The sequence below is a fragment of the Macrobrachium nipponense genome, chromosome 22 (genome assembly GCF_015104395.2).
Source record: "Macrobrachium nipponense isolate FS-2020 chromosome 22, ASM1510439v2, whole genome shotgun sequence".
Taxonomy (NCBI): domain Eukaryota; kingdom Metazoa; phylum Arthropoda; class Malacostraca; order Decapoda; family Palaemonidae; genus Macrobrachium; species Macrobrachium nipponense.
Genome location: NC_087213.1, coordinates 11954246 through 11977817, shown reverse-complemented (window position 1 = coordinate 11977817; position 23572 = coordinate 11954246). Strand labels below are relative to the sequence as shown.

General features: G+C 36.9%; 1 protein-coding gene across 2 annotated transcripts in view; it reads right to left on the bottom strand.

The window, feature by feature from the left end:
- Positions 1-7205: 7205 nt before the first annotated feature.
- The window catches only part of LOC135198495 (solute carrier family 35 member F6-like), a 46953-nt gene continuing 30586 nt past the window's right edge, over positions 7206-23572 (bottom strand). For both annotated transcript variants that reach the window (XM_064226090.1, XM_064226091.1), the window contains exons 4-10: positions 22718-22835; positions 21610-21783; positions 10541-10651; positions 10213-10368; positions 9015-9169; positions 7533-7675; positions 7206-7334 (exon numbers count right to left, since the gene is read on the bottom strand). In XM_064226090.1, the coding sequence (XP_064082160.1) occupies positions 7280-7334; positions 7533-7675; positions 9015-9169; positions 10213-10368; positions 10541-10651; positions 21610-21783; positions 22718-22835 (912 nt within the window). In that variant the 3' untranslated portion in view covers positions 7206-7279. The remainder of the gene's footprint in view (positions 7335-7532; positions 7676-9014; positions 9170-10212; positions 10369-10540; positions 10652-21609; positions 21784-22717; positions 22836-23572) is intronic.

The following is a 23572-nucleotide window of genomic DNA, read 5'->3' as shown; positions in this document are numbered from 1 at the left end:
TAAAATAATTTTCTATGGGAGAAAAATTGGGGTCACATGATACGCAAGATTGGGCGTTACACACTTTCATAGATATGGTAGACAAAAAAATGTACACATCTTAATATGTTGCATTAATACATGAAAACTACTAATACAGTATATTTATTGTCTTTTCCAAAAGTGAATTTCCTCTAATGGAAAGTAAAATCAACCTTACATTTTTCCATTACAACCATAAAAAGTCTTTACATTGGGAATTGAAAACTCAAAAATAATGAAAATATTTAAACACAACTATCCAAAGCCTTAGTTGTGATACACTGTTCCATGAGACTTTTGTTACATTAATATGCTTTTACAGGAAAGGCCTTCTGTGCCTTTTATCTATTATGAAATCCAAATGAAACTCTAACCAACTTTTTCTACAGGAAAAGTGACCTAAAACCGTGTGCACAACTGTTGCAGTTCTACCGTTATTACAAAATTGCAAAAAAAAAAAAAAAGTACTAATGAAATCTAATATCCCTACAGAGTTACTTATACAAACACCAACCATTTTCTACAGTTGTTTACGGCTAACAATGAAGCTTCTAGATTGTATATGTTCAGTATCAAATTTAACATTTCCATTGGACAGAGCAAAGCCACACAATGTACAGTACTACTAAAATGTTTGCACAGGTTTTGGTGAGAACCAGCTCTTTATGGGGCATACTAATCACTACTTGCCCCTTGCAAAGGTAACAAAAGCCACACACATGTACATCATTTACCTACTTATTTAGATCCTATGCTGAACAACCAGTTACAAAAGAATATTTTCAAAAATTACTAAATCATCGGAATAATGCAGTGAATGATAGATACACACATACATATTACAATGGTTTCAATTACCACCATATTTAAAAATACTAACTCTTGCACAAACACACATCTTTCATACCAAGGACTATGGAAACCACTCATAAAACTTAATGACTATAATGTACTATACATACAACAGCACCTTTTGATATTCAGCAGGGTGCTGTGAAAGTTTCTATAAAAAAATATCACTATCTTTTTCACTCCTTGTCATTCATTCTCCAAAACAGTATGGTGGTTAGCTTAGATGGCCGGAATTAGTTACGCTGTCACTTCTAAATGTCTTCTTTAAACTTGGGAACATAATCAATCCTATTTCCAACAACGTAACCACCACTGGTCATTTCACAAACGTGACAGCTTGCTTAAGATTGATATTAAACATGCAAAGCATATTATAGCTCCACAATAACTACATAATATGCAATATTAATGTGCCAATAATGTACTGGATAGAGGGGGCAATCTACAATAACAGAAAGAACAACCGATGAAATGGCTAGTTATTTGGCGAGGAGAATCATTTGTTACTTCAAAAACAATTATGATAATAAGGTATTCAAATACATGAAAAAACAAAACCATTTAGATTACAGGATATGATCCTCATACAAAGATGATTAATTGGTAATGTATGGGAAAACAATTTAGTAAGGAAAATGAAGAAGCATAGCTTGCACATAAAATTGATAAAAATTTTGAATGGCATTGTTTTCTACAATTTGTCTTAAACCATAAATAGCATCAAATATAAATCAAAACTTTGAATGACATTGTTTTCTACAATCTGTCTTTGATTACCCATAAATAGTCTCAAAATAAATGAGAACAGCATGCCTAAAATCTTTGCATATAAGCCAAATGATAATAAAGCTAGTGTATTTTGTAATGTTTCCTAAGTAGCAACTGACATTCAAATGAAAAAAATTACCAACAGAAATGCTCACATATGTTCCTTTTTGTCTTGCTTTTATAATAACCATCCCCCTCCCCCCAAAAAAAAACAACTACCAAAACCTCCTCTATTCAAAGATAATGTCATGCTAAGTCTCCATCACAACCACTTAACTTTATGGTTTATACACATACAATGTTACATACATAATGGTTACAAATAACCTAAGAAAGGCAAAAGTAATACACTAAACTACCTGAACCAAACTGAATTATTTTGATTGAAAAATTGTTACAGGTTATCTAAACTTTCCTGATAACCAAACAGACCTAGATCCAGTTGATCATGATATCTGATAGGAGTAACGGATTGAGTTACGAAAACAAGAGGACTACTACTTTTGCTACTTAAGTTATAGAATAAAGTCTACAAAGGCCACAAGGTACCAAAAAATAAGCCAATTTTTTTATTTTCCATAGAAAGGGTCAAAGGGAATGAGATCGTTCATATGCAACTGAAGGATTTGGCCATAAGGTGCTTAAGACAGAATGCTGTAAAAGACCCACTTGTATGCAATCAACCTCAATTGTCTTGGCTGTAAAATTTGGGGTAAAATAGTGAACTTTAATGAGAAAATGAAATCAGCACTTATACTCCAGATATTACATATAGCACATACTAGTACAGTATATAAATCAAGTTCATGCGTCCATTGGCTATCTGTTGGCTAGGGCAAAAGGATGAAGTAAGCTAAACCAATGAATCTATTTAAATCTAAATCTACAGTAACATTTATATTTTATATAAAACAGTTATCTTACCTATATGTTAGAAAGTTGGTTTACAATGTTCAATGAGGATGTGGGCATGAGTATTAATTACACGAGGGTCATAACCATCTAGAGAGTAAAGTAAGTGTATGTGAACTCAAGAACTACAACTAATACAAAGATGGTCATCAAAAACACATGCACATGCAAACTTTACACCATGACTATTGCTCAAGGTACTATAGGTGTACATAGCCTAATCTACCTGCACTTTACAAATCAAACTGTGCAACAACAAGCCATCAACGATACTACTCTACTGCTCTTCTTGCCATTACCTACTGTTCAAAACTGTAGCCCTAAAATATATTCAAGCCCTTAAGTCCACAAACCATTATAACTTGGATAAAATCAGAAAAACTTTGAGAATACTGAAACTTCCCAAACAGTTAACTTATCATTTATAATACATCAAACTAAAATTCCTTGCATTAGCTGCTTTGGTTTAAGTAAGCTTAAAGGGGTAGTGATATAATACAACAGTCAACCTTGGTAACTACAAAAAAAAAAAATAATAATAATAAATTAAAAAATAAAATGTATGCCAAATCTGATGCTATTTTTGAAACTTGGCTATGAATTATAAAAGAAAACATTTAATGCATTTAGACTTGGGCCTACAACATACATACTATAAATTCACTTTCCACAATTAGTGGTGGTCAACAACTTTTTCCAGGTATTTCTTGCCAATAAATTCCAAACTAACAGGCTAAACAAGCAAGACTGCTTAGCACTGAGAAACATATTTAAAGACACCATTAATACATGCTCCTAAAGAATGACCGTATAATGAGCTTTAATTATACACCTAACCTCTTTTAACTCTACATAAAGGAACTCTGGCATGCCAAAAAGCCAGGATACTCCTTGCAAACTCTGAGGTAGGGGTGTATACATTCCACTAGAAATAGTGGCACAAAGTTAGGCACAATAACGAAAAAAAACAATTCTTAAACTACTTTATGAATGTACACGATTCCATCTTGAATCATGTATTCCACAATCACTGCTCAACTCACTTTGTTCAACAGCATATTTTCTTTTACAAGGTAGTACATCAACACACCAGTAAAATACTGTACTTTCATAAGACCGACTGATAGAGAAAACGTGTAAGCTGCTGACTTGCCACTACAACTGCTATGTCACATATTTGATAACTGAGTTGAATAAAATGAATACCCAACTATTGCTACAAGCACTACTATACAACTGTCTTTAACTTACAATTCTACAGTTTATACCAACAAACTTATTAAGACCATATGAACAAATACATTTAGCACAAATTTATGATAAGGTATACTGTACGTACTTCAATACATCTAAATGACAATTCTACACAACTATTAAGTTATAACCATTCTTGTTCCCTTTTGTAATTCTTATAACCTTAATTAGTAATGGCTAATACAGTAGTACCTCAGACTTCAAACTTAATCCTTTCCAGAAGGCTGTTCGAAATATGAGACAAATATCCTTATAAGAAATAAAGGGAATCAGGATCATTTGTTCCAGCCAACCCAAAAGGTCTCCCTTTTGATGTTTCTTTTTCTATTATTAACATGTTCAAAAGTTGAATTAAGTGTAAAGTAATAAAACAATATGTTATACGAGGTAAAAGTTGAGAAAAATTCTGTTTCCGTGTATGATTTACGAACTGTTTGGTGAAAATGGTGCATGGGCAGCTGGGAGATGGAGGGAGGAGAAACAGAAACCCTCTGAGGAAATCGAAATGGAAGCGGTAGGCAAAGGTTGATAACAAAATGACATATTTTTAATAAATTTGTATTTTCCATAGCTAATAAATCTTTGGTCTTAGCAATAGGATAAATCTTAGCACTTTTTGTTCACATTTTATAAGGATAATCAAAGGAATTGAGAGAGAGAGAGAGAGAGAGAGAGAGAGAGAGAGAGAGAGATAGAGAGAGACTAGTCGGCGAGAGATGAGAGAGAGAGGAGATAGAGAGAGAGAGAGAGAGAGAGAGAGAGAGAGCATGTAAAATTGTTGACATGTTTACACTTGGATCTTAAGTGCATGAAAGAGATAAATTATGCTATAATACATCAAGTTACTGTTGGCAAACGGCAGAATTTAAAATAAACTTAAGGATTTGGCAAACAAATAAGTAATAAGTGAAGAACACAAGAAAAGGCAAGAGAGATTAAACAACTTTTCACAAGGACTGCAGTGCCAGTGTGCTTATTATGGAGCCGAGTTACTTTTACAGTGGTAACAACCATAAAAAGCAATTGTCACTAGATAGGCATACTGTAACAAAAAGAAGTAACTTGGGCAAATCAAGTGTAAGTGAAAGAAATGGATGAATAGTCATCCCAGCCCACCTGGTAAGTCAGTCAGTAGGAAGCAGGCCCCCGGCTTCCATCTCTCTCTCTCTCTCTATATTGTCTCAGTGCACCGAACACTGGCTTAAGTAAGATTTTTTTTTTACTCTTTGCATTTATTTGTTTTCATGTTTTATCTTTATGTTAAGCTTATTGTGAAATAAAACTTTATTTCTTCATGTGAATTAGTGCTGCTTTTACATATATATTATAGTAAAGATTTTACGGTCTCTTCTCTTTTGCTTTTGTTTTTATGTTGCATGGAACCAGTGGTTATTCAGCAACGGGACCAACGGCTTTACATGACTTCTGAACCACATCGAGAGTGAACTTCTATCACCAGAAATACACATCTCTCACTCCTCAACGGAATGGCTGAGAATCGAACTCGTGACCACCAAGGTGGGACGCAAACACCATACCAACCACGCCACTGAGGTGCGTCTCTTCTCTTTTCAACAATATAATGACACAAGGTAACTTAAAATCATTCATTCATTATTCCTCAAAAATATAATCACTCCCTCCCTCAACCTGTACATTACCATAATGACAAATTATTTTGTTAATAGATTATGGTAAATTTTAATGTGAAAAGCTTTGTTCTTTCATTTACTATTTTGTTGAAAATGGTTAAACTATACCATCTCATCAACGCACCAAAGGCTGGCTCAAATTAAAACTTTTTTATTGTTTCTGTATGTATTGCCTTTGATTGTTTTTATCATTATGTTAAATTTATTGTGAAACTCCCTTTTTGTGTGAATTGTTATTACTTTTACATACAGTAATATATTTTAAACTCCTCCTCTCCTTCTTTCCTCAATCTCAATGCTCCCTCATTCAGTCTCAAGTTGGCTGTGCGTGACGTTACCGCGGTAACATACGATTTTGTACATCCTCTATGCTAAATTTGATACTGAAGTACTTTATTCTTTTATTTATTTCGTTGAATATGGTTATCATTAAAATATACATTGTATATGAAAAAGCACGTTAATACAGTTTTTCTTGTAGGACGCAGTAGACCGTCGAATGCAAGTATAAAATATGAGCATTTGTTCGACAAACTATACAAAATTTTCAAGAAAATTTTGTTAAAAAAACAATGTTTGACATAGGAAACGTTCGACAAACGAGGTACCACTGTATATATTTTGGCCTTAACACTTCTAAAAGGAAAACTTTGTTGGGTACATAGTAAGGGGACACTCCTGTAAGCAAGGATTATAATATATAAGAAAAAAAATTTCATAATCATACCACTACTATACGATCAATGAGGGAATAGTTTATGATTCTGTTTAATCTCATGACTACTATACAGTTCCCTATGTTCATGATGAAGGCTTATGATGTGAAGATGAATATGACACTAGGATGGTACAAAAAGATAACACACACACGCACATGCACACAACAATGCAATACTGAAAATAGGTACTGGTGATAAGTCTCTTATTAAAACAACTGAATATTCTATAAATTCCTGTCAATTTCTGAAAATGTTTTTGAGTGTCAAAAGATTATAAAACAGGAAAATTATACTAGCAAAATACAAATGACAACAGCTTCAATAGTGAAAATCAACAAAACTTTTAACAATCAAGAAGGGACAACTACTACAAGTTCACAGAGAAAAAGAATATCAAAAAACTGCATCAACTGAAATTCCCTCATGAAACTATCTACCATTTTGTGACTGAGGAAACCATAAGTGTAGACATTAAAAAAATCCCACTGAGGAAAAAATTAAAACTTTAAATGCTAAATAATTTAACTACAAAATAAATGCAAAAGATGAGTATTCAAGCAAACACTTCAACACTAAATGAATTTAAAAAAAGGCACAGTCTGATGTCTTTTATTTGGAATTTTAGTTTCTAAACCTATAATGTAAGCAATACCCAAAACGAAATGACTGTACTTACAGAAGGCTATAAAAATTATCATCATCAAGTTCAGCTTTGATTTTAACTTTGGATACCAAGTCTTAACACTGAGATCATCACTCTTTTTTCAAGTGGCAAAACGCATACTATATAGGGAGGGGGGAGAGAGAGAGGTATATATACTATATGATATATATATATATATATATATATATATATCTATATATATATAGGTAGACTATATATATATATATATATAGCTATATATATAAAATATAATATATAGATATATTATATATATCATATACTATAAATATTATACTATATATATATATACTATATAACAATATATATATATATAACTATATAAATATATATAATTATTATTATTATTATTCAGAGGGGGAATATTTGTAAATTTCTCGATCAAACCAATATGAATACACAATGCCTGTGCAGGGTCATTACATGGGCTCCACTGCAGCATCTGGGCTATCTTTTGCAAATGATCCTGCAGATCTGTAAAAGGAAATATATATAAGGACAGAATGATATGAAAGAATTCAATAACTTTTAATGTACTGGACAAATTTATGAGTAGTAACCATACAAAGGCTGAAACTGTTGTGATGGGCTGACAATTTTCTTTACATGAAATTTCTACAGGTATATACACATATTACACCTATATTAATAGTAGAGGTAAAATCTTCTCACCTGCTGGAAGAATTTGGTGGAATGACTGGTTCTGTATCTTCACCTTCAGAATCATTAATCCAACCTCTACTTCTTGCAAATGGCAAAAAGACTAGATCGTTGTAAATGAACATGCCAATCACAAGTATAGTAAATCCAATAGGCTGAAACAAGTAATACAAGAGTTACAGGTACAGCATTACCATAAATACATGGTTAAAACATGCAGGATCTCATTATTTGCTTTCTGAATAAAGAAGTGTATACTTTAACTTACATCCTAAGACAAATTGACTTTGTGGCCTGGTTAAACTACTTATTGAGAATGGTAATAGTTACAAGCTAATGAAAGTAACATCTGATTAAAGTTTTGATGAATTGTGATCAGTATAAATATCTTGATGATTGTAAAGCACTAATTTAATTGTTTAGCTGAGCAACAAATTATAGTCAAGCTGAAAGCCAAGATATAAATATTTTGTAACTACTACTGGTTAATTTTAAGTGAAAATTGAGGGGGAAGCAAGAACATTTCATTTTAAAATTACTAAAAATAGGCACGTAGCAGTCTAAACAAGTAAGGCCTGTGCTCAATATAGCTCAGGTGTCTCCAAAGACAAGGCAATCGCAAAAAAGATGATATAATCTGCTATGATCATGTTGCTATAAGGAAATGAACCGTGGCATGCCAATGAAACTAAATCTCTTAGATTTTGTTGATTTAAAAATAAAGCTTCAAGTAGGATTAATAAGAGTTAGATGGTAGGAAAGAGTAAGAAATGATACCATAAGGAACATAACAGAAGCTCTATTTGTAAATGACAAAAGGTAAATGGACAGCTTACACATCCATTATAAAACCCATGGGAGATTGTACTTGATTGTCACCTAGGCTCTTGTGGGCACCTAAAGAGTTGGAAGACCCTAATCTACTTAGAGAACTATGAGAAGAGAGACTGGAGATAAGTAAAGGTTTGCAAAGGACAAAGCACTAGAAAGACAAGTGGTGGAATTTGTGCTCTGTGCTATTGGAGGCAATGATGATGTAGTCCATAGTAGCTTGCTTAACATTTAGCCCACCAAATAGCACAAATTTATATATACATGACCTGTGTGATTTTTTTTAGCTATTGCTGGGAACTATGAGGTTTTATATGGTCTCAAAGAAGGTAATTTATATCTAAATTTAGAGTATGTAATTCAAATGTCTTTCAAAATGCTGATGATGAGAGTGATGTACAAAGCATTTATTAAAACTGCGCTAATTGCATAGCTTAAAATGAAATCTTTTGGTCTTCATACATCACTGTAGGACTTCATACTTCTAGTATTTAGTTCTTTAATATTAAAGTAATATACAGCAAATAAATACTTTGTAGCATGTTTTGGATTAAAACTCATAAAACTGGTGTGTACTAGCAAGAGCCAAACAGCCTGAAATGTAGGTATGTACTGTATAAGTCCTTATATGGCTAAAATGTCTAGTTTAACATATATGGTTACCTGCAAATATTGGAAATCTTGCCAACCAACTGCCAATGAAAACAGCCATATTACAAGAGTTCGAACGGAATCTAGGACCATTCTCGTCGTGGCAGTTAATTCCTTTGTAACACTAACACCAGCAAAATTGAAGAATGCTATACTAATTATGTTGCCTGTAAAAAGCACAATCAATTAAATGGATCATTTTAAAAAATTCAAACAGATCTAATACACTTTGAATATCATGATTTTCAAATATTTCTAAAACAATTATGGTTAAAAAATTTAAATCTACTACTGTACACCTGGTGGTGCTGATGGAACAGTAATAATATCCAAATAAAAACAGAATAAAACAATAAGTTTAGACGTTTTACCTCCTACAACCCTTAATTCATGGCTTGGATTTGCAAGCAATAAACTATTTTCCAAAGCTCTACTATTGACCAAATGTTATCATTGTTTTCATCATGACTTATATTTATCAGCTAACTAACTTTCAGATTTCTTATTTAGTACTTAATCATATGGAAATACTGTGAAATTCACCTGCAATGAGAGTTTGAAAATTCATCAGCTGCTTTTCATGTTTTAAGTAAAAGAATTTTGTTAGCATTCTTAGATTGTGTCTAATGTTGATTCTGCCATTAAGAAAACTTTTGTAAAGTTAGATTAGTATACAGTTATAGCATTCATTGCTGAATCCCAGTGTATATGTGAGGAACAGGTAATTCATTCCAGATGATAAATGGAATAATATTAACAAAAACAATGATGCACACTGATTTCTTAGAGAGCTCAGAAGAAAAGAACTGACCAGTACAAAGTACAAGACAAAGCTATGAAGTGAGGGCTGTAGCTGGCTGAAGCAGTTCTCTAAATATAATGCTCTTGCCCATCCTCAACAACGGTCAAGTTTTTTTTTAAATAGACTTTTTGATTTGGTATTTACTGTTCAGTTACAGCCACATTTTGAAATTTATAAGGTTATTTATGAAAAACATTCTTCACCTCCCTAAAGATGAAAAAAAAAAATGGTTATTCATATGCTGTCTCATAATTGTGAGATATACGGGTAAATTATGAGATAAAATTAAAAACAGGAATTGTCCAATGGCTAAGTCTTAAGATATTATGAGATAACTTTTGTCAGGTTAGAAATCAAATACTAGTGATATTAACGGAGCCAACCCCAATTGGTGACATTTCAACTTGCCTAAAACAGCAGCAATAAGTACAGGATTGGACCCCATCTGATAGAAAGCATCCGGAACATCTTCCAAGACACCTCGTGGATTACCACTAAAAATACCAGCTGGTATCCAGTACATGGCAATCAGAAGGATTGAAAGAACTATGAAACCAAATGATCCTGAAAAGAAAGATTTTCAAGTTTAATCTCTGTAGCATACCACCACAGATATTTTCTTTTAACAAACAATCATATATACACCTATGAAGGAAAGTGTATCATGTAATTCTAAAGAAGTCAATGACCTGCAAGTTTATAAAAAATGGAACTCCTTCACTACAGTTTTACATACCTTCCCAACCAACAGCAAGAAGAGCAGGAACATTATAGCGGGTGACAAATTTCTCTTCTATCACCATTTGAGATGCTGTGACAATCTGAGCAGCAATAATGAGGAGATCACCTGAAACATATTATAATTCAACTAATCAAAAATATGTTATAGTACCAGTATTTGATATTTCTATATTTTTGAGTCTGCTGTCTAAAGAAAATGTCTAAAACTATAAAGACATGTACTATATAAAGAAATAAAACATTTATACATACTACATAAATATCTATCATATTTAATGGATAAAACAGTAAAAAAAAAAAAAACAAGTCCTTACTATTAGTATTAGAAAATAGCTTAATCAGTCCATTCATTGAATATCTCTTAACTCTTAATAGGTCTACGCTGGAGCGGTTATTCTTAAAAAAATTAAGCTGGTCTTATGAACCTAATAAACATGACAGAGATCCAGTCATTCCAACTTGACATATCTTCAAAGAAGAAATGTCCTACTGTGCATGCCTAAATCAGACAGCACTCTTCCACGATACATTCTTCTATGTGGCTTGAAGCCCATTGTGCTACCATGCTTACCCGGATCAACAATGTTTTTCCCAATTACAGTTCCGGATTCGCAGATTTCTCTAGGTAACATATATATTCATTATTTGTGGCAAATTTGCCTATATGTAGTTTGCCACTGAGAAATAGTCACTAATTACTGTATTTTCATATCATTTTCATGACTCAATGCACTTTTTCGTGATAAAACTTAAAATACTCGGGTAGGGTATACTGCGAGGCCCCCATATACGCATTCGCCCGATTCGCGGACTCACGGATTCACAGATTTCTCTCTGGACCATATCTACCCATTATTTGTGGGAAATTTGCCTATTAGCAGTATTTTTCTATTTGAAATATCCAAAAATTCCTGTTTTTTATCAATTTCATCAGAAAATGCACTTTTTGTGATATAACTATTAACCCTTAAACGCCGAAGCGGTAAAAAAAAAATTGTTTCCCGTGTGCCGGAGGTGTTTCGGAGTGAGCGCGGAAGCGGAAAAAATATTTTTTTCAAAAAATCACAGCGCGCTTAGTTTTCAAGATTAAGAGTTCATTTTTGGCTCCTTTTTTTGTCATTGGCTGAAGTTTAGTATGCAACCATCAGAAATGAAGAAAATTATCATTATCATATATAAATAATGCGATATATGATAGCACAAAAAGGAAATTTCATATATAATTGTATTCAAATCGCGCTGTGCGCAAAACAGTTATGGGTAACAAGTTACTTTTTTTTCGTTGTAATGTACACTAAATTTCGATCATTTTGGTATAAAACACATTGTAAAACGATAAAAGCAACACAGAGAAAATATTATCACAAAATAATGCATGAATTCGTAACGCGCGGACGTAAACAAATATTTTTTTCAAAAATTCACCATAAATCTAAATATTGTCCTAGAGACTTCCAATTTCTTTCAAAATGAAGACAAATGATTGAATATTACTATACTGTAAGAGTATTAGCTTACAATTGCAGTTTTTGACCATATCTGACGAGTTAAAGTTGACCGAATGTCGAATTTTTATATATATATTTTTTATATGCAATTATTTCGGAAATAAGAAAAGCTATAACCTTCAAATATTTTTCGTTTCATTCTACATGAAATGCGCACATTTTCATATATAAAACTCTATGAAATACCTAATATGAAACGGAGCAAATATTCCGAGAATGGGACGTACGTATTTCGGAGATTTGTGGCGGAGAATCCGCACGCGGAGGGAAGGAAAGTTTTTTTTTTAAATTCACCATAAATCTAAATATTGTGCTAGAAACTTCGAATTTGTTTCAAAATGAAGATAAATGACTGAATATTACTAGACTGTAAGATTCGACCATTTCGGTAGAGTCAAAGTTGACCGAATGTGGTTTTTTTTCTATTTATCGTGATTTATATGCAAATATTTCAAAAATGAGAAAAGCTACAACCTTCAATTTTTTTTTTTTTAATCTACATGAAATTGCGCACATTTTCACACGTAAAACTTTATGTAACGTCTAATTTAAAATGGTGCAAACATTACCACAATCGCACGTATGATTTTTTCGGAAGAGTTACCACACGGACGTAAAGAAAATGTTATTTTTTTCATGAATTCACCATAAATCAAAATATTGTGCTAGAGACTTCCAATTTGTTGCAAAATGAAGATAAATGATTGAATATTACTAGAATATAAGTGTTTTAGCTTACAATTGCGTTTTTCAACCATTTCGGTAGAGGCAAAGTTGATCGAAGGTTGAAAATTTGTCACTTATCATTTTTTATATGAAAATATTTCAAAATTGATAAAAGCAACAACCATGGGTTGTTTTTAGTTGTATTGTGCATGAAATTGCACACATTTCCATATATAAAACTTTATGTAACGGCTAATTTTAAAATGGTGCAAACATTACCACAATCGCATGTATGATTTTTTTCGGAAGAGTTACCGCGCGGACATAAGGAAAAAGTTTTTTCATAAATTCACCATAAATCGAAATATTGTGCAAGAGACTTCCAATTAGTTGCAAAATTAAGGTAAATGATTGAATATTGCTAAAATATAAGAGTTTTAGCTTACAATTGCGTTTTTCGACCATTTCGGTAGAGTCAAAGTTGACCGAAGGTTGAAATTTTGGCACTTATCGTTATTTATATGAAAATATCTTAAAATTGATAAAAGCTACAATCATGAGTATTTTTTAGTTGTGTTCTACATAAAAATGCGCACATTTTCATATATAATATGATATTGTTATGTTACAATAAAGTTTCATACATACTTACCTGGCAGATATATACATAGCTAAGACTCCGTCGTCCCCGACAGAAATTCAAATTTCGCGCCACTCGCTACAGGTAGGTCAGGTGATCTACCTGCCTGCCCTGGGCGGCAGGACTAGGAACCATCCCCGTTTTCTATCATATTTTCTCTCTTCCACCTGTCTCCTGCGGGGAGGCTGGGTGGGCCTTTAATTGTATATATCTGCCAGGTAAGTATGTATGAAACTTTATTGTAACATAACAATATCATTTTCATACAATCAACTTACCTGTCAGATATATACATAGCTGATTGGCACCCTTCGGTGGAGGGTAAGAGACAGCTACTATATGGAATAGACAGGTAAACAACATATGTTGTAGGTATAAATAAAACCTTGGTTCCTACCTGATAGGTGGTAGACTTCGTGGGTGTTTGCCCAGTAGTCTGCATCACCTCAAGAAACTTTAGCGAGATATGTGATCTATGGCCAAGAGTTCTTGTGGGTCTGCCGATGGGGTCTTACCCACTTACTCAGCAGAGCCTAAAAGGACTTTGTCAATGGGTGCTGATCCACTTATATGACAATACACCTTATGAAGGAGCACACAACCAATCCCGACCACCTGATCCTAACCATATGTTAGAACTAAGGATTGTTACGAGTTATCCCCGAACTCGTCACAACAACCGTAACTCAAAAACCACTACGCACACATACATAATTTTCCAAAAAAATTTTACTCAACTAATTGGATATGACAAGAATTCTCTTATGAACAACCTAGACGGCCGCCCGTGCGAGCCTGAATCCTCCATTGTTCGAAGAGATTCTCGACCATATCCAAACAGAAGAACAGATATACATTTAAGGATTGGTGTCGGCTCCCGTACCCAGAATCGTATCTGCCGATACGATAGTGGACCTAGAGAAAAGCACTTCTCATACGTCACACGCACGTCTTTCAAGTAATGAGATGCAAATACTGAGTTGCATCTCCAATATGTCGTATCTATAATGTTTTTAAGCGACATATTCTTATAAAACGAGAGAGACGTCGCAACCGCTCTTACTTCATGAGCTTTTACTCTCAGTAGTTGTAATTGTTCGTCAGGACAGACCTTATGAGCGTCCGTAATGACGTTTCTTACAAAGAACGCTAGAGCATTCTTGGACATCAGTCTTGTGGGGTCTTTTACCGCGCACCAAAGACCTTGTCTAGAGCCTCCCAACTGACGCTTCCTCTGAAGATAGAACTTCAGAGCTCTAACAGGGCATAGAGACCTCTCTGCTTCTCTGCTACGAGACTCGACATTCCTTTGACTTCGAATGACCTAGGCCAGGGATTCGTGGGATTCTCGTTTTTCGCTAAAACAGGGTCTTAAACGAGCAAATAGCCGAGTCTCCCTTGAATCCTACTTTATCCTGCAGAGCTTGTAACTCACTAATTCTTTTTGCCGTCGCTAACGATAAAAGGAATAGGCATTTTCTATTTGTTATGTCTCTAAATGATGCCAGATGCGGAGGCTCGAATCTATCCGAAGACAGATATTTGAGGACTACGTCCAAGTTCCAGTTCGGAGGTACTGGTTCCTTAGAACTTTGAAGTCTCAAAAGATCTTATGAGATCGTGGAGATCTTTGTTATTTGCCAGATCTAATCCTCTGTTCTGAATACAGCCGAGAGCATACTTCTGTATCCCTTTATTGTGGATACGGCTAGATGAGATTTTACTCTCAGGAATAGCAAGAAATCAGCAATTTCCGCTATAGAGGTAGAGGAGGAGGACAACTTCTTGGCTCTACACCACCTTCTAAAGACCTCCCACTTCGACTGGTATACTTTCGTAGTGGAGGTTCTGCGACGCTCTCGACGGATCGCGCTTGCCACTTCGCGAGAAAAGCCTCTCGCTCTGACAAGTCTTTCGATAGTCGAAAGGCAGTCAGAGCGAGAGCGGGAGGTTTTGATGGTACCTCTTGAAGTGTGGTTGTTTGAGAAGATCCGTCCTTCCTGGTAGGGATCTTGGAAAGTCTACGATCCACTCTACCACTCCGTGAACCATTCCTGGGCCGGCCAAAAGGGGGCTATTAATGTATCCTCGTCTCTTTTGACGCCACAAACTTTTTCATTACTAACCCCAGGATTTTGAATGGGGGAAAAGCGTAAACGTCCACTCGAGACCAGTTTAGCAGGAAGCGTCTACCATAATCGCTCTTGGGTCTTCCACGACCGAGCAAAACACTGGAGCCTTTTTGAAATGTATGTTGCGAAGAGATCCACATGAGGAGTTCCCCACAGAGACCAGAGATCGAGACACACTTCCTCGTGCAGAGTCCCATTCTGTCATGAAGGACCTGGTTCCTCCTGCTGAGCCTGTCCGCCCTCACATTCCTTACTCCCCTGTACGAACCTTGTCAGCAGGGAGATGTTCCTGTGAGACGTCCAAAGTAATAGGTCTCTCGTGAGTTCGTAAAGGAACGAGGAGTGTGTCCCTCCCTGTTTCCGAATGTAGGCAAGTGCGGTGGTGTTGTCCACGTTTACTTGCACTACCTTGTCTCTCACCAGAGGTTCTAGGCTCTTCAAGGCCAGGTGTACGGCGAAGAGCTCTTTGCAGTTTATGTGCCAGGACACCTGTGCTGGTTCCCAGGTGCCTGACACTTCCTCTGAGCCTAATGTCGCTCCCCAACCCAAGTCTCCGACGCGTCGGAGAACAACACTAGGTCTGGGTTCTGTGTTCTTAGAGAGATCCCTTTGTTCTCTTCCAGAGGTAGCAACCACCACTGTAGGTGTGCCTTTATCTCCACTGGAATGGGAAAAACGTCCGACAGTTGTCCGGTTTTCCAGCTCCAAGACTTCTTGAGGAAGAATTGAAGTGGACGGATATGAAGTCTTCCTAGAGGGAAGAATTGTTCCAGCGAGGAAAGCGTCCCCAGAAGGCTCAACCATTCCCTCGCTGACGTTTGTTGCTTCTCTAAGAAGAGAGAGATTATCCTCCAACCTTTTGCGGTTCTCTCTTGCGAAGGAAAAACTCGAAAACCCCGAGAATCCATCCGAATCCCAGATAGACTAGGTCTTGTCTGGGGGTCAGCTGAGACTTCTCGAGGTTCACAAGCAATCCCAACGCCTTGGTCAAATCCAGAGTTAACTTTTAGGTCCTCCAAGCACTGTCTCTCCGATCTGGCCCTGATGAGCCAGTCGTCTAGATACATATAAGACATTCACTCCTTTGAGATGAAGAAATCTCGCCACATTCCTCATCAGGCTTGTGAAGACCTGAGGAGCTGTGGACAGGCCGAAACACAAGGCTCTGAACTGAAAGATCCTTCCCCCCGTCATGAAACGGAGGTACTCTTCTTCGACTAAGGGTGGATCGGACGTGAAAGTAGGCGTCCTGGAGATCTAGAGACACCATCCAATCTCCTTGTCGTAATGACGCTAGGACTGAAGCAGAAGTCTCCATGGAGAACTTCTCCTTCTGAACAAATTTGTTCAGAGAGCTGACGTCTAGTACTGGTCTCCATCCTCCCGAGGCTTTCGCCACTAGAAAAAGGCGATTGTAAAACCCCGGGGAGTTTTGATCCAGTACTAGTTCTATTGCACTCTTGTCCCACATTTTTTCCACCATCGATCGAAGAGTATCCCTCAGCACAGGGTCCTTGTACTTGGCTGATAGTTCCCTTGGTATTGACGTTAGGGGCGGAGTATTCAGGAGGAAAGGGATACGATATCCCTTCCTTATGATATTCAATGAAGAACGCGTCTGCGTCTATCAGTGTCCAGGCCTCCACGAATCCCAGGAGCCTGGCACTACTGGTGCTTGGAGGAGAAATGTTTCATTTTCCCTTTTTAAAGGGACGAAAGGCGGACCTACCTCTCTTCTCTGGAGCCTTCCTTCTTGCGGGAGGTCTGGAGATCGGACCACCTCGAAAGGGCTGCATAGAAGTGCTAGGTCCTTTCTTGTCAGATACTAAAGCAGGTTTCTTCTTCCTAGCCGACTGCGTCAGAAGATCCTGCGTCGCCTTCTCAGTTAAAGAGTGAGCCACGTCCTTCACTAACTGAGAAGGGAACAAATAGTCAGACAGAGGTGCATACAGTAGAGCTGCCCTCTGAGCATGCGAGACTGCCTTTGTTAAGAAGGCGCCATACACCGTCCTCCTTTTCTTTAAAAGACCTGCTCCAAATAATGAAGAGACTTCAAAAGATCCATCCTGTACCGCTTTGTCGATGCAAGACAAAATGCATAACAGGGCTTCAGGTTCGATTCCCTCTGAATCATGAGCTTTCTTGGACATCACCCCAAGGGACCAATCCAAGAAGTTGAAGACTTCCAATACATGGAAGAGTCCCTTGAGGAGATGATCCAGTTTCTGAAATACTCCATGTAATTCGAGCAGAATTGAGACTTGGACGCCTTGAAGCGTCAACTAACGTCGTAACAAAAATCTGCCTCTGTTGTAGAAGGGAGAGCGATACCCATATTCTCCCCCGTCTTGTACCATATGCCTCTTTTCCCAGCTAACCTTGCTGGAGGCATGCAAAATACTGTCCTGACTAAGTCTTTCTTCGACTTCATCCAGGAGTCTAAGGCGTGTAAAGCCCGCTTCATCGAGATGGTGGGCTTCATCTTCAGAAAAGACGAGGGCTTCTTCGCCTTCGCACTAGAAAAGAGCGAGCGTGGAGAAGGAGGAGCAGCCGGAGTCAACTCGTCTCCGTATTCCTCAAGAAGCAGGGTAGTCAACACCTTATAGTTGGACAAGCCCTCTCTTCCAAGATCGTCATCATCCGAGTTTTCCTCCAACTCGGGATATATCTGAGTTTCCGTTCTCCTTTCTGAACTTTCCTCTTCTGGAGGAGACAAACTCCTGATAGGAGAGGGGCTAAGGGAATGAAAACTCTTTCCTTTTTCCCGTTTTGATAGACTTGGAAGGCGTCACAAACCTGCGTCTTCTCATGAACTGTAGAAGACGCCTTGTATGACGCTTCCCGCTCTCCGAGCGTCATGTATGACGTCTCTTGTTGACGTCTAGATGACGCTTCGCGTCTGGAAGACGCTCCGCTCTCTAAGGGCGTCGCTTGAAATGACGCTTCACTTCTAAAAGACGTCTTTCGTTTTTCTTGTCTTACAACACTCTCGTCCGCCCCCGTTCTAGTTCTCGAACTCGAAGCTCCTGCCAGACGTTTAGCAGTTTCACATCTGTCTGACGCTTCTCTTCGAGCAGGTGAGAGAGGACGAGACTTCTTAATTGGAAGCGTCACGTCCTTCCGACGGGGCGCTAAAATCCCACAAGAGATGACAGTTGTTCCTGAACCGCCATAATTATCTTTCTTGACGCTTCTCCCACGTCTAGTGCATGATGCCTCTCGTCATCACTCGGGGAAGAAGCATGATGGGGTACTTCCTCATAAGCGTCAGGTGACGCTGACGCCACCTTCGCCTTCTTAATAGCAGACGGGGCGTCATCCGAGAAGCGCTCTGGGCTCGAATCAATGTCTTGCTTCATATGACGCTTCAGCGGTCTCGATAAGTTCGACTCCTTCCACCCTCGTTTAGGTGAGGGAGAGGGAGAGGACGAGAAACACTCGCGAAGGACGCTTTTCCTATAGCGCCCTTGAGCTGGCTGCCATGAAGCAGAGCTAGCTGAAGGGACGTCTGACCGTTGGGGATTCCCCACGACCTCCTTAAGGCTTTCGACTTTCCTTCTCCTCTGGGCATGGGAGCTTGGAAGAGGTCTAGGCCTGGGAGCGCCGCAGGGACGATCAAACGCCCCCTCCACAACACTGATAGAACTCACTTCACTAAAATGTTCACTATCACTAGCCTTACCTTTCGAGTCAGCCATCTTGGACTTCATGTCTCTAATAGTCGCTTTCAGATTGGCGATTTCCGATGCCGAATCAGAAACACACTCTGAGAATGAGATCTATAGGAGAATCTTACATCAGTAGGTTAGAATTATCCGTAAAAGGCTCAATAGGCCTTGAACTCACACCTTTCAGTCGTCTAACTCTATCCCTCTCTAACTTCTTCAAATAAGAAGTCAAAGTCTTCCACTCTTCTGCATTCAAACCCTCGCATTCCTTACAAGTGTTAATAGCAGAACACTGAACCCCCCTACATTTACGGCATACAGTGTGAGGATCAACCGAAGCTTTCGGTATCCTCACCCTGCAGCCTACATTCACACACATTCTCACACTCACATTAGAATCAGACATACTGAGAAAAATCCAAAAGAGTTATTCCAAAAAAAAACAGTCCACAGTAGCGAATGCCAAAACACGATCCAAATACGTCACCAAAAAGCCGAAAAACGTTGATCAAAGGTTGAAAAATGAATCTAAGTCAGGAGGTAATAACAACAATGTTGATACCACCGGCGACAGAGAAAATATGATAGAAAACGGGGATGGTTCCTAGTCCTGCCGCCCAGGGCAGGCAGGTAGATCACCTGACCTACCTGTAGCGAGTGGCGCGAAATTTGAATTTCTGTCGGGGACGACGGAGTCTTAGCTATGTATATATCTGACAGGTAAGTTGATTGTATGAAAACTCCATGTAATGGCCTTAACAATTTAAAATGGGTACAAAAATTATGTCAAAGTGACGAAATAATTTCCGAGATGTGTCACAGATACTGGTTAGTCGCGGCAAGAAAGAAATTCGCGCTTGCGCGCCTGCGTAACGATTGTAAACAAAACAACACCTTGATCCGTGAACTCCAAGCATCCCCCAAGGCGCGTGATTCAAGAGTTTTTGGCTGGTAGGCCTAAAAGTATTTTTCCGCGAATTTTTAAAAAAACTTTTGTATGTCGACGTAAAATACGTCCAGTCGGCACCCGAGAGACAAAAAATGTCGACGTAAAATACGTCCAGTCGGCGTTTAAGGGTTAAAAAACCATGTATAAACATTTCTAGTGGATTTTTCTTGAGTTTTACCTACCAAAATTGGCCATTTTTATATTGGAATTTACCAATTGATTTTTTTTTTTTCTTTTTGAATTTCTGTGCACCCTAATGGGTGTTCTGGATTTGTCATTTTACTTGGACCAGGGTGTTCCTTTGTAATCTTTTCCTTGTTTGAAGCTGTACCAAGGAGATTCGGGAGTGACATGCCAATAGTCATCAACTGTGCCACAGTTTTTTTTATCATGGGGCCCAGGGATACTCAAATTTTCAAGTTCACTAATCATAAAAAATATTGGAGAAAAAAAAATTAATCTTGAAAAGATATCATTGGCTTTACGTGAAGTTAAATCTTCCACCAATGGCACAAGTGAGAAATGACTCCCAAATGTCTGCATCCCTACCCTACCACAAAAGGGGATAGCATAACACGATTAGTATGGCTGAAGTGTAAGCAAAACCCACTTGCTAGGACTAAGAGTATTACGATAATACAATTATCCCCATCTTAATCACATCATGGGCAAACTGGACAGAATGCTAAGAGCTCTATTCCTAGAACCAGGTCCCCCAGGAATCTGTGGTCCAGCTCCGCAGAATAGATCCGCCTGAAAACACAGGTCTGAACATTGTCTGGTAGATGATGGATCTACACCACAGTTCTCACTATTTAGCTTCAGATTTAACTTCACATTAAGCTATATGTTTTCCTATTTATTAGATTTGGAAAATTTTGACAAAAATGGAAAAATCCACAAACATTAACTGAAAAATATGTAATGTTATATATGGGACTCTTAGGTTCGAGCCTATGAAGAAATTCCTGAGGTTTGAGAGCCCCCCCTCACCAAGTCAAGGTGGTCCCAAAATGAGGGGGAGATTAATAAGTCTGCAACTTATTAATGATGGGTTTTAAATTTTTTAGAGATAGTAAGCAATCAATGACAGCAATGGATATATTCTAGTTAAAGGTGTACTGTCTGTATTTTATTTCTCTTTTACATAAGTGAGCAGGATGCCAAAATATTTCAAAATTTATATTAGTTTCCTTATGATTTATGAAATTAAAACTTTGGACTATAGCTCACCACTAGGACAATAATTCTGAAGAACTTTTTTTTGTATGGACCTGATTTTCACAAGCTTCTCTTGGACTTCTATTGAACAAGGATAAAAATACTCAACAGCAACTAATATGATTCTATACCTATTCTTCTTTTTGAGTCCTGTGTATAGTTCCTCCTAACAATATTCTATTCATTGTTGTATAAATGACTGGCTTTAGAAGCATAAAAATACTGCCTAGCATACTGTATACTGTTGTACTGTACTTAACAAAAATAGAAAAGAACCTACCTGTGATAATACCATTAAGAGTATATTCACTTTCTGCTGTATTTCCCAAGAAATCTGATACTCCAACTACAACCAGACCAGCAATGACAGACAAGATACCAATCCAATGGTAGTAACGGAGCTTGCGACCAAGAAATGCCACAGACAGAAGGCCAGTAAATACAATTACAGCACCTAAAATGAAAAATATATATTTTTTGAAAAATTACACAGTATGTAATACAACAAAAGCCACAAAATCAAATTTACTCTACAGTAAATTCTATTCATTAAAAATTTCATAGGATAAATTTTAATTACAAAAAGTGACTATATGAGAAAGAGACATCCCTGGTGAATGTCATAAGCAAGAATATAATTCCATGACCTCTAAACCCCACTGGCACATGCTGAGATTAGCAGGGTGTGGAACCCATGGCAATTGGCATTTAAGGTGATGAATGATTATTTATAAAATTCAGGTTGTCAAGCCAAGTACTGGGGCCCTTAAGACAGTAAAAAGGAGGAGCTCGAGGTCCTGAAAAGCAAGGAAATAGAGTATAAAGATCTTAAGGTAGAACATGGAGCAAACACCACAGTTGCACAAAGAAGTAAGAGTTTGGACAGCATGACTGATGAAAGGAAGCAGGAATGGAGGTAGCAGCAAGCACCTTTTACTGATGCCTACAGTGTGCCACATGAGGTGCACCGACAGCACTTTCCCTTAACTATAGGGATTGTATTTAAATGTTAAGAAGATTATGAGTCTGTATTTTTTAAATAAAAGCAAAAAGTCATCTATGTAACTTACATCCAACATTTCATAAGCTTTTCAAAATGGCACAAATTAATTCTCTTTATTTGGAACTTATGTCTACCAACTGAGAAGAAATACTTTCTACTATGAAGATTTAAAAGCAACCCATCAAAGTGTGTTCTCTAGAGCAATACTAAATTTGAATAATAAAGGACAGGTAACAGTAATATTTACAGTAAGATTTTCTTTTTGATTAAAGATTTATGTTTCATACAAAAAAGTCAAGTACTATAAACTGGGAAGAATTACATAAACTTGGTTAAGATTCATTTCCATATTAAATACATAGGTTATTATCTGCAAAATACAAACCTCTCAACATCTGAAATGAACTGGCATATGTTAAGGTCAAGCCCAGATACATGGTTGATGTGGCTAACATGTCACACATAGCTGGAACGAAGAATATATACTTGGGAAACTGACCAGCCTGTGAAAAAAAATACACACTTTCAAACCCAACATTCAATGAACTTGTCAGTGAAAGTATCTTAAGTACAGAGTAAAATATCCAAATGCTGATTTAATCATCTAAACCTATTTAATTAGCTTATATAGGTACAATATTGTCACAAATCAACAACTACAAAACTTAAAACCAGATACCATATTAAGTAAACATTTTTTCTGGGATAAGATTCAAACCAATTGTACAGTTTTTAATTATGTTCCAGGCTCAAGAGTAATAAAACAAACATATATCAATCTGTAACCCAGTTAACGGCAGATTTTGTGTGAACATCTTGATTAAACCTAAAGCTCTGGTACCATCCAGAGCTAATACCTACACTCTTGAGTTGTCCAGCACACTCGAGCAATTTTAAAGGTCCCTTGGGACGGCCCTCTCCTAAGTAATGGCTAAGGAAATGACATTTTCATGATAAAATGAAGTTTTATATATACTTACCACACAATTACATTGCTTACAGTTTCACTTGCCAGCAGCTTAAAAATTTAAAAAATTGCAGCAGCACTAGTATCGGCGTAGGTAACTAGCCCCGCCTACTTTCAGGGTAAGAGGAACAACTTCAGCAGGGATTTCAATTGTTTTCACCTTTTTCCCATATGAGGGGAGGAAGGAGGGCTTTGATTTGTAATTACTACTTGGTAATAACATAAAAACTTAATTTTATAATAAAAATATTTTTATAATACAATAAGGTTTTG